Source organism: Oncorhynchus clarkii, chromosome 30 (assembly GCF_045791955.1).
Source record: "Oncorhynchus clarkii lewisi isolate Uvic-CL-2024 chromosome 30, UVic_Ocla_1.0, whole genome shotgun sequence".
Taxonomy (NCBI): Eukaryota; Metazoa; Chordata; class Actinopteri; order Salmoniformes; family Salmonidae; genus Oncorhynchus; species Oncorhynchus clarkii.
In genome coordinates, this window is record NC_092176.1 from 21,414,308 (window position 1) to 21,427,139 (window position 12,832).

At 45.4% G+C, this 12,832-nt stretch overlaps 1 protein-coding gene across 6 annotated transcripts in view; it reads left to right on the forward strand.

The window, feature by feature from the left end:
• The window catches only part of LOC139389656 (sialate:O-sulfotransferase 2-like), a 101,324-nt gene that overhangs the window by 35,669 nt on the left and 52,823 nt on the right, over positions 1-12,832 (forward strand). For all 6 annotated transcript variants that reach the window (XM_071136525.1, XM_071136527.1, XM_071136526.1 and 3 more), the window contains one exon: positions 4,092-5,069. In XM_071136525.1, the coding sequence (XP_070992626.1) occupies positions 4,673-5,069 (397 nt within the window). In that variant the 5' untranslated portion in view covers positions 4,092-4,672. The remainder of the gene's footprint in view (positions 1-4,091; positions 5,070-12,832) is intronic.

Consider the following 12,832-nt stretch of genomic DNA (forward strand, 5'->3'; position numbering starts at 1 on the left):
AAAGCAAGTTTAGCTTTAAAGAACTATTAAAGAACTATTAACTACTATCACAGCACCTCTCCTCTTTCTAAAGATCTACTTTAACTGTACTGTATATAAGAATGACTATGTATATATCAATAGTGTGTAAATAGTATTTTTGTTGTCTTATTTTATTTAAATTTGTATTTATTTTATTCATGTTCTGTACTTTGTCATGTATTGTATGTTTTATGTGGACCCCAGGAAGAGTAGCTGCTGCATGTGCAGTAGCTAATGGGGATCCTAATATACTAAACTAAAGTATATACTAAACTAAAGTAAATTATTGCTTGAGAAATTTCCCTTTGCTAAGAATTTCTTTTTGTTTCTTTTGGACCATTTTAATAGAAAACAATCACAGTAAAGTCAAATGTAAAAGTTGTAGTGACCAGTTGGGAACCAGAATAACCATGAAACACAAGGAGGCAAGATTTAATAAAAAAGTAGGTCGTTTGGAAAATGTATAAAAAATTCTGTAGGCCACCCATATAAAGGGGTTAGGGTGAAATCAATTCCACAAAAGGGAAAAATTGTTCCTCATGCTTTAAATTGTGGGTGAAATCAGGCAGCCTACGCAGACCACTCAAATCCTTCTTTTACTCCTGCTCCTTCTAGTAGATAGAGCCCAGATCCGGCTCTTTCAAATGGTCCTGTGGCACAAAAAAACAGGGAACAGTAAATATGTCTCAACCAGAGGAGGCTGGTGGGATGAGCTATAGGAGGATGGGCTCATTGCAATTGCTGGAATAGTATAAATGGAACGAAGTCAAACATATGTGTGTTTGATACCAATCCATTTATTTCATTCCAGCCATTACAATGAGCCCATCCTCCTATAGCTCATCCCACCAGCCTCCTCTGGTCTCAACTGTTTGCTCACAAGGTTCAGGAATTGTTGCCGTCATGATAATCACCTCTTCAAATCAATCGACAGCAGTAATAAGCCAATCTTCAACATCAATTGTCAATACTTTAAAAGCAGTTGTCCAATCTTTCAAAAATGTGTGTCCATTGTTTAAAAGCAGTGAGTCGTGTATAGCTGGTAAATTAAAAAAGGAGTGAGATTAAAAGCCAGCAATATCGGTCCTTCAACAGTCCAGTAAAATCATTTAAAATGTTTCACTTCCCTGTTCAGTTTGTGATACAGTCCAGAATTTGCTGGTTAACCGTTTGATGACACTTCGTCGTCACTAGTTACTACAGCCACAAAGTCATAATATTGGCTAAACCTATCCTATTTTTACCATTTCAAATCAAATCAAAGTTTACTGGTTGCGTACACAGATTTGCAGATGTTATTGCAGTTGCAGCGAATTGCATAGGTTTCTAGCTCCAACAGTACAGCAATATCTATCAATACAATAACAATGCACACATAATCACAAAAATATAAGAAATATGTCAGAGCAATGTCAGAGTCCGGAATATAAATATATACATAAATGGTGTGTATAGACAGTATGGAGAGTACATGAATAGAAAAGGTGTGTACAGCAATAGTTATATAGGATGAGCCATGGGTCATGACTAAAATATAGTAAACACATATAAAGTGGGTAAAACAGTGTGTAAACATTTTTAAAGTGACCAGTGTTCAATGTCTCTGTATACATGAGGCAGCAGTCTCTAAGGTGCCGGGCAGATTACCGGGCGATAGCCGGCTAGTGATGGATGTTCAGTCTGATGGTCCAGAGATAGAAACAGTTTTTCAGTGTCTCGGTCCTGGCTTTGATACACCTGTACGTACTGTCTCCGTCTGCTAGATGGTAGCAGGGTGAACAGGCCGTGACTCGGGTGGCTGAGGTCCTTGATGATCTTCTTGAACTGCCTATGACACCGGGTGCTGTAGATGTCCTGGAGGGCAGGCAGTGTGCCCTCAGTGATGAGTTGGGCTGACCGCACCACTCTCTGGAGAGTCATGTGGTTGCGTGTGGTGCAGTTGCCGTGTCAGGTGGTGATGCAGCCCGACAGAATGCTCTCAATGGTGCAAGTTTGTGAAAGTTGCGCCCCATGTTCAGCCAGGGGTAAACAACAGACTGCTGCGACCTGAATGGCTAAACGCAATACGCAACACCCGGGACTAGCATTCCTAGGCTTAAACCACTCTAGCATGGTGGTGTAAAATGGTGTTTAAGAAAGTAAGTGTGCATATTTTCCCAATTTATATTTAGTCTTTGCCATTCAATCGCGATAAGGAGGAAATAGATGCCTTTGCAATCTGAATGGAGAATGTATTAGGTACGAACCGGCATACTGTACACTGCCTTTAAACGGTAAGACGAAACGACTGAATTCTGCAATGTTGCTGGCCTTTGGACAAGTATTCCCTCCATAGTAACACTCCAATGTTGACATCGATGCTCCTGCGACAGACAGACAGAGACGTTTTATTAAGGCCTGAGTCTGTAAGCTGCAGTGATGAAAAGCCAATATCAGGCATGACAAGAGGTCCATTTATCTGAGCAGACGTGCTCCCAGTTTTAAGATACCCCCCCCTGAAAACCTGCTCGGACCTCTACACCTTCATTCCACAAACCATTGGGTGTAAACACATGCCTTATAAGGACAATAGCATGACATAGCCTGCACTTCACTTCGACCATGTACTCACATTTCACTAACCTCATCACCCAAAGGTTTCAGTCAAACACAACCAGGCCCTGCCTTCTCACTGAGGAACTATCATTCATACTGTGTGGAGAGAGTTGGGACGTGTGTGTGTCTAAACTTAATTTGACCTGAGCTGATTCATGATCTATCTTGATACCATAGATTAATATCTGAGTAAGTGATAGCTGTAAGCTAAATAAAGTCCATGTCAACAAACTAACATATGGACTGTTCCTGGTTCCTCTCAGTCCTCATTAGCTTACAGAAAGACAGAGCTCAGAAGAGTCCCACTCATAATAACCCAGAGGTGCCTGGTGTGCATCCCAAATAGCACCCTATTCCCTATACTGCACTACTTTTGAACCTAATGGGCCCTGGTCGAAGGTTATGCACAAAAAAGGTAATAGGACACATTGCTGGTATTAATCTTGTGGTTTCTATCCACACCTGGATGTGATCCACTCCCCCAGGGCGGTCCTGGATCGTACCCAGACCACCACGGGGGTAATGCAGACAGGGAGATTGGGTTGTTCGGGGTTGCTGGGGGTTTCAGGTGACACAGGTGCTTTGTTGATTTGTCTTGAACCAGACAGCAAGGCATGGGGGCGAGTGTCACCATGGGGGTTCTGAAAAATTCCATGGGCCTCTGGACGGTGTTCTGTTACCACCTCGGTGTGAATCCCCTCCCAGCCAAGTGCCGCTGTGGCCCTGGACAGAACAGAACAGAGAGGCCTTTCACAGGGATAGAGGACCTGGGGAGTGGGCACTCAGCCGCTACAGCAGGGTTCCCCAACAGGCGGCCCGTGGGCCAAATTTGTCCCTCGCATGGTTTTATTTGGCCCCCCAAGTTTTCTGGGAAAAAGAATAATAAATTAAATAAATAAATAAACACACCAGGAAATCAACTCCAAGTTATTTTAATTTAAGACAAAGAATGTAGCCAGATCCTGATCTGAGACCACTGAAACAGAAAGAATAATGACAATCAAATATTTTCTCCAATTCAGCAACTCATACCATCCATAACGAAGAGGATGTTACCTATACTGCTAGACTCTATTGTTGGCCGTTTTTTATTACCTACTGAAACACCTTGATTAACAGAAATAGAACCAGTGGAGATGCTACAGGGTAGAACTCTTGTTTCCCTTCCCCTTCCAATGTTCCCATTCCAACTTCATTTAGCAGAGATAAAGAAGCCTGTAGAGCTCAGAGCTGGTTGGAACAGAGGACCACCCACATTGGGTTTATGAACTGAAGAAAACAACAACCACAGCCCAAGGATTTTCATTCACCCTAATGTGCTGTTTGCTACTGCTTCTGCCTTGATTGTGTTAAGATTTTGTTTTTTTCTTTACCTTCTGGTGCATGATGGTTGAGTGTTGCTGAGGAGGTGGGGAGGTGGTGTGTGTGTTGTAGGAGCCCACAGAGAGGATTAATGTGTCTTATTATACTTTCAGATGGCGAGCCTCGACCTCCTTCACAGACCGTCACGGTGAATGGATGGACACACAAAGGCACAAGGATCTCAGCTCAGAGAGTGAATTAAAGCCTCTTCCATCTGCACAGCGGGGGAAAGGGCCTCTGTGGAGCCGGGAAGGCACAAGCCAGAGGTCGATAGCGAGAGAGAAGTAATGCTGCTTCGGTGATTGTCTTTCAGTCTGAGCCACTCACCTTTCCTGCCATGGCGCTACGGTCAGCTCTCTGTCCTCCTGATGCTCTCTCAGTGGGAACGTAGAGAGACACACACTGGAGACACACTCTCCAGCTCCACACACACCCACACACCTCCACGAGGAGTGTGGACAGAACTCATGCAGAGATCTCATACACACACACACTCAGGAGCACAACACACCTTTGTTGTATGTTTTAGCCTGATAGGTCATTATTTGTCCGTTCCCAGAATTGGATTAAGATTTTATATTGTGACTCTCTCTGCTGTTTGATTGGACCTCTCAGAAGCTTTAGGGTTGTTGTCCTGCAGTTTTATGGTTGTGTCTCTCTGGGACGTTGTGACTGAGCGGCAGGTAGAGCCAGCATGGCTAGGCCTTTGCTGAAGATTCAGCGCTACTTCCGGAGGAAACCTGTGCGCTTCTTCTCCTTCATCCTCCTCTACCTGACAGCCGGGAGCCTGGTGTTCCTGCACTCTGGCTTCGTAGGGGACAACTCCACAGGGGCCAATGGGGGCCGGGACCCCCTGGTGGCGTCTGAGATGGGGAACAGGGTGCCCTCCTCAAATGGCCGGCGGGTAGGGATGATGGGAAGGGTGTTCAAGGAGAACCGCAGACCCACCCCGAGGAGGTACGGCCCTCCATGGATGAAAGGAGCTGCTGGGAAGGACAGCCATGATTGGAGGGCCCGGGGAGGAGACTACACAAGCAGCTGGAACCGCGCCCTCAAAGGACGCAACGCCAAAGATCTGGACGACGGACGGGGTGAGTTAACAGTTTGTCGAGATGTACTAGTTGGATAGTACCTAGATGGTTTGTACTGTTGGGACTCTTAACTTGATTTTACACATAACAATCAGTTTCTCTTAAAAACACCACTTAACTACAGTTAATTTGTTTTATAGATAGCCTGAAGAAATAAACAGCCTGAAGAAATAAACTGTCAATTTTAGTGACTATCATACCTAAGTTTCACCTTGAGTATTCGCTGTTCATTATGAAAGATATTCCATTATACACACAGACACGTGTGGATAGGCACATACACATTCACACTCAAGGTTAATGTGCTTGGATATTGTGATTGTATATTTAAGAGGCAATTGGCACTTCAGGTGATGCCTCTCCAGAGAGATGAAGAGCCTGTGTGAACAGAGTGACTCCTCTCTCTCTCTCCCAGGGAGATCTGGAACCAGAGGTTTAGTTAGTTCAGTGGTCCCACCCACCCTGGTCCTCCTTAGCCACAGTCAGGCAATACCCACCAGCAGGCCATAAACATGGTTATTTTGGGGGATATTCAGAACGTACAGATTCATCTCACAGTGATAGCAGGTTTTCCCCAAATACGTTTACCCATATCATAGAGCTATCCCTAGCAACACCCTGTGTGACATTGTATATACAGTGCCTTAAGAAAGTATTCGGCCCCCTTGAACTTTGCGACCTTTTGCCACATTTCAGGCTTCAAACATAAAGATATAAAACTGTATTTTTTTGTGAAGAATCAACAACAAGTGGGACACAATCATGAAGTGGAACAACATTTATTTGATATTTCAAACTTTTTTAACAAATCAAAAACTGAAAAATTGGGCGTGCAAAATTATTCAGCCCCTTTACTTTCAGTGCAGCAAATTCTCTCCAGAAGTTCAGTGAGGATCTCTGAATGATCCAATGTTGACCTAAATGACTAATGATGATAAATACAATCTACCTGTGTGTAATCAAGTCTCCGTATAAATGCACCTGCACTGTGATAGTCTCAGAGGTCCGTTAAAAGCGCAGAGAGCATCATGAAGAACAAGGAACACACCAGGCAGGTCCGAGATACTGTTGTGAAGAAGTTTAAAGCCGGATTTGGATACCAAAATATTTCCCAAGCTTTAAACATCCCAAGGAGCACTGTGCAAGCGATAATATTGAAATGGAAGGAGTATCAGACCACTGCAAATCTACCAAGACCTGGCCGTCCCTCTAAATTTTCAGCTCATACAAGGAGAAGACTGATCAGAGATGCAGCCAAGAGGCCCATGATCACTCTGGATGAACTGCAGAGATCTACAGCTGAGGTGGGAGACTCTGTCCATAGGACAACAATCAGTCGTATATTGCACAAATCTGGCCTTTATGGAAGAGTGGCAAGAAGAAAGCCATTTCTTAAAGATATCCATAAAAAGTGTTGTTTAAAGTTTGCCACAAGCCACCTGGGAGACACACCAAACATGTGGAAGAAGGTGCTCTGGTCAGATGAAACAAAAATTGAACTTTTTGACAACAATGCAAAACGTTATGTTTGACGTAAAAGCAACACAGCTCATCACCCTGAACACACCATCCCCACTGTCAAACATGGTGGTGGCAGCATCATGGTTTGGGCCTGCTTTTCTTCAGCAGGGACAGGGAAGATGGTTAAAATTGATGGGAAGATGGATGGAGCCAAATACAGGACCATTCTGGAAGAAAACCTGATAGAGTCTGCAAAAGACCTGAGACTGGGACGGAGATTTGTCTTCCAACAAGACAATGATCCAAAACATAAAGCAAAATCTACAATGGAATGGTTCAAAAATAAACATATCCAGGTGTTAGAATGGCCAAGTCAAAGTCCAGACCTGAATCCAATCGAGAATCTGTGGAAAGAACTGAAAACTGCTGTTCACAAATGCTCTCCATCCAACCTCACTGAGCTCGAGCTGTTTTGCAAGGAGGAATGGGAAAAAATGTCAGTCTCTCGATGTGCAAAACTGATAGAGACATACCCCAAGCGACTTACAGCTGTAATCGCAGCAAAAGGTGGCGCTACAAAGTATTAACTTAAGGGGGCTGAATAATTTTGCACGCCCAATTGTTCAGTTTTTGATTTGTTAAAAAAGTTTGAAATATCCAATAAATGTCGTTCCACTTCATGATTGTGTCCCACTTGTTGTTGATTCTTCACAAAAAAATACAGTTTTATATCTTTATGTTTGAAGCCTGAAATGTGGCAAAAGGTCGCAAAGTTCAAGGGGGCCGAATACTTTCGCAAGGCACTGTATTTACTAGGTACCCAGATGCCACAGACAAGTGACTTGGAACCAAACCACAAAATCTAAAAATACAATTAAAATTAAAAATTAAAATTATTTGAGGATTGTCTTCATACCTGCCCACTAGGCTAATCCGGTCTGATGTTTGAAGGGTTCCAACTCCCAACAGAAGGTTTCTAAGTATAGATCTTTGGTAAAATCCTGCACAGCTTGTTTTCATTGGCCTTATATTGCATGTCCATGGCAATTAACCTTTCCCAAAAAGAACTGGCTTGAGCTCCAGTAAAGTGATGAGGATTCATTTAGCCTGGGACTCCGCATGGCTGGCTGCTGTGAACAGCTGGCAGTGTCAGGAGTGCACAGCACAGCGCAGCACAGCACAGTGCCCTGATTCGCTCACATCTGATCATGTTATCCTCCACATTGATCTTTATACTTCCCATACTGGAAAATAAAGTATATAGTAGAATTTATAACAGAGGACAGCAGTTAACTGTATAGTCATAGAAATATAATATTATTCTTCGTAGTACGAGGATAACTAGCTACTTATAGTAAGAATATGCATTAGAGAAATATGTATTACAAGCACAAGCACTTCCTTTGCACAGTGATTGTTTTTGTGGCATTCGGATGGAGAGAAGCACAAACATGCTTTATGTAGTACATGTAATAGAGCTACGGATTAAAAGATCTCTACGTAGTATGTATAATAATAATACTAATTTGGTGGGTGCTTATATTTGTCCTATTTCACTCATGTACAAGTGTGTATTATACGCATGTGTGAATTGGAAATGTGCTTTTTAGCATATTGCAACTCCCCCTGAGACACACTCGGAGAGTGGGGTCACAAACAAGCTCAGCCATTATCAATGGCGACCCTGGAGCAATTAGCTTTAAATGTCTTGCTCAATGGCACATTGACAGATTATTCACATTGGATTAGAACTAGCGGCCTTTCTGTTACTGGCACAACCCTCTAAGAGCTAGGCTACCTGCCGTCGTGATTAGTGGTTTCAAAGCAGTGCAGCTCCCTTTCATCCATGACTCTTCTGTCCCACAATGCCAGGCCCTTGTCATGTTCTCTTCAAGAGCATCCACACCCAACCTGCTCCCCACTATAGACACATGCATGCATGCGCACACATGCACACACACAGAGAAAACACACACACTGTCTGAAATAAACTTGAAGCAAATACTGTCGTCCCCTGTATTTACCTCCTCATCTACCCTGTTTAAAGGAATAGTCCAGCAAGTGTATTGTTGTTATCCAGTACAGATGAATGCTATGTGTTAACATCCCTCATGAGGCCAGAGCATTACTGTACATATAACAAGATTATATGATCAGATAATAACATGATACGAGAGTGGAGACAATAAGCTGTGAGTCAAACTCAGAGAAGCAGATCATCTAAAGCACAGATTTCAGACCAAAGGACACATTTCAACTGTTCTATTGTCCATTGCTTGTGTTTCTTGACCCAAGCAAGTCTCGTCTTCTTATTGGTGTCCTTTAGTAGTGGTTTCTTTGCAGCAAATCCACCATGTCACCTAATAATCCACAGGCTCATTCATCCCCCTCCTCTCCCCTGTAACTATTCCCCAGGTCGTTGCTGCAAATGAGAACGTGTTCTCAGTCAACTTACCTGGTAAAATAAAGGATAAATTATTTATTTTTTACATTAAATGAAGGCCTGATTAACGTAGTCTCCTCTGAACAGTTCATGTTGAGAAAAGATGTGTCCTTTACTTGAACTCGGTGAAGCATTTATTTGGGCTGCAATTTCAGAGGTGCAACTGCACAGGTTTTTGAAATTTTCCAAATTGATTGACCTTCATGTCTTAAAGTAACGATGGACAGTAATTTCTCTCTGCTTATTTGAGCTGTTTTTTTATTTGTATTTTTTTATTTAACCTTCATTTGACCTAGACAAGTCAGTTAAGAACAAATTCTTATTTACAATGACGGCCTACCCCAGTCAAACCTGGATGACGCTGGGACAATTGTGCGCCGCTCTATGGGACTCCCAATCAAGGTCGGATGTTCTTGCCATAATATGGACTTGGTCTTTTACCAAATAGGTATACCACCCCTACATTCAGTATACCACCCTACCATGTCACAACACAACGGATTGGCTCACGCATCGTTGTACGGGATTTTCAGTTTCTTGGCAATTTTTCACATGGAATAGCCTTAATTTCTCAGAACAAGAATAGACTGACAAGTTTCAGAAGAAAGTACTTTGTTTCTGGCCATTTTTAGCCTGTAATCGAACCCACAAATGCTGATACTCCAGATGCTCCACTAGTCCAAGATGGCGTAGCAGTGGGTTGTCTGTTTTGATTGTCTTGTCCCGTCCCTTGTAAATATTGTTTTTCTTCGTATATATTTTTATTATTTTGAATCTCATTTTCTTATCTACGGCTGAACATACTCTCCTGCAACCCGCCTCATCCAATGTGGTATGGATCTGCTATTTTTACACTTTTGAACCGGAACCCCCTTCAGCAGCTAGCCAGCTAACTAGCTACTAGCTAGTAGTCAGTTAGCCACTGCTAGCGGTCATCACCGTTATCTTGGACTGCCAGCCTCAGCCCGGGCATCTCCTGCCAGCCTGCACAGCGCGATATCTACCCAGAGCATATCGGACTGCTTTTCTCTACCACATCTCCGGATTCCTACTGCAAGCACTGAACCTTTACTCCGGATCACCACAGCTAGCTAGCTGCTATCCGGGTGGCTACTCCTGTCTAACGTCTCTGTCCCGACGCAAGCAGCAGTTAGCCTGGAGCTAGCCTCGAACTAGGCCCATCTCCCATCTCCCAACTGAAGAGATCCATCAGATAATTCCTGGGCTTCAATACCTCTTCTGCAAATTGGCCTGAACCCTTTGCTGCCGACATGGAGCCCCACCGATTCATCACGACTGGTCTGCCGACATAACCGTCCGGGGGTGTTTCAACAGGCTCTCCAGTTGCAACGTCGCCCTGAGGCCCGTCTGCTAGCCTGCTGCTTGCCCTGGCCTGCTAGCTCTCTGAATCGCCGTGCCTCCAACTCGCCTAGCTACTCACTGGACCCTAGGATCACTCGGCTACACATGCCTCTCCCTAATGTCAATATGCCTAGTAATTTTTGTCTTCTTTCTCTGTAGAGCCTCCAGCCAAGCTCAATATGCCCTTATGTTCCACCCCCCACACATGTGGTGACCGCACCTGGCTTAAATGGTGCCTCTAGAGACAAAACCTCTTTCATCATTACTCAATGCCTAGGCTTACCTCCACTGTACTCACATCCTAACATACCCTTGTTTGTACATCATGCCTTGAATCCATTCTTCCGCGCCCAGAAACTTGCTTCTTTTACTCTCTGCCCCGAATGCACTAGACAACCAGATATTTTAGCCTTTAACCGTACTCTTATCCTACTCCTCCTTAGTTCCTCTGGTGATGTAGAGGTTAACCCAGGCCCTGCAGCCCCCAGCATCACTCCCATTCTCCAGGCACTCTCATTTGTTGACTTCTATAACCATAAAAGCATTGGTTTCATGCATGTTAACATTAGAAGCCTCATCCCTAAGTTTGTTTTATTCACTGATTTAGCACACTCCACTCTGAATCCTGGCTTAGGAAATTTCCACCCCTAACTATAACTTTTTCCGACAAGGTAGAACTGCCAAAGGGGGTGGAGTTGCAATCTACTGCTGCGATAGCCTGCAGAGTTCAGTCATACTATCCAGGTCTGTGCCCAAACAATTCTAGCTTCTACTGTTAAAAATCCACCTTTCTAGAAACAAGTCTCTCACCGTTGCTGCTTGTTATAGATCCCCCTCGGCCCGCGGTTGTGCCCTGGACACCATATGTGAATTGATCGCCCCCCCATCTATCTTCAGAGCTCGTACTGTTAGTGTAACGGTTTTCTGTATGAGAAGGAGAGTCGGACCAAAATGCAGCGTGTCTATTGCAATCCATGTTTAATGAAGAAACACACTAAACACAAACACTACCAAAACAATAAACTTAACGAAAACCGAAACAGCCTATACTTGTGTAACCTAACACAGAAACAATGACATCAGGACACTAAGGACAATCACCCACAAACACACAGTGAAACCCAGGCTACCTAAATATGGTTCCCAATCAGAGACAATGACTAACACCTGCCTCTGATTGAGAACCATATCAGGCCAGACATAGAAATAGACAAACAAGACATCCAACATAGAATGCCCACCCAGTTCACGTCCTGACCAACACTAAAACAAGGAAAACACACACGAACGATGGTCAGAACGTGACAGTACCCCCCCTCCAAGGTGCGGACTCCGGACGCACAACTTAAACCTATAGGGGAGGGTGTGGGTGGGCATCTGTCCGCGGTGGCGGCTCTGGCGCTGGACGTGGACCCCACTCCATAATAGTCTTTGTCCACCTCCTTAGCGTCCCTAGATAGGTGACCCTCCTAAGAGACAGCTCGGGACAGAGGGGAAGCTCGGAACAGAAGGACAGCTTGGGACAGAGGTAGCTCGGGACTGATGGGTAGCTCAGCACTGAGAGGAAGCTCAGCACTGAGAGGAAGCTCAGGCAGGTGGTTGGATCCGGCAGATCCTGGCTGGCTGGCGGTTCTGGAAGATCCTGGCTGACTGGCGGATCCGGAAGATCCTGGCTGACTGGCGGATCCGGAAGATCCTGGCTGACTGGCGGATCCGGAAGAGTCTGGTCGACTGGCGGATCCGGAAGAGTCTGGTCGACTGGCGGATCTGGAAGAGTCTGGTCGACTGGCGGATCTGGAAGAGTCTGGTCGACTGGCAGATCTGGAAGAGTCTGGTCGACTGGCAGATCTGGAAGAGTCTGGTCGACTGGCAGATCTGGAAGAGTCCGGTCGACTGGCAGATCTGGAAGAGTCCGGTCGACTGGCAGCTCTGGCTGCTCCATGCTGACTGGCTGCTCCATGATGACTGGCAGCTCTGGCTGCTCCATGCTGACTGGCTGCTCCATGCTGACTGGCAGCTCTGGCTGCTCCATGCTGACTGGCTGCTCCATGCTGACTGGCAGCTCTGGCTGCTCCATGCTGACTGGCTGCTCTGGCTGCTCCATGCTGACTGGCTGCTCCATGCTGACTGGCTGCTCTGGCTGCTCCATGCTGACTGGCGGCCCTGGCTGCTCCATGCTGACTGGCGGCCCTGGCTGCTCCATGCTGACTGGCGGCCCTGGCTGCTCCATGCTGACTGGCTGCCCTGGCTGCTCCATGCTGACTGGCGGCCCTGGCTGCTCCATACTGACTGGCGGCCCTGGCTGCTCCATGCTAACTGGCAGCTCTGGCGGCTCCTTGCAGACTGGCAGCTCTGGCGGCTCCTTGCAGACTGGCAGCTCTGGCGGCTCCTTGCAGACTGGCAGCTCTGGCGGCTCCTTGCAGACTGGCAGCTTTGGCGGCATCCTGCAGACAGGCAGCTCTGGCGGCACCTTGTAGACTGGCAGCTCCTTGCAGAC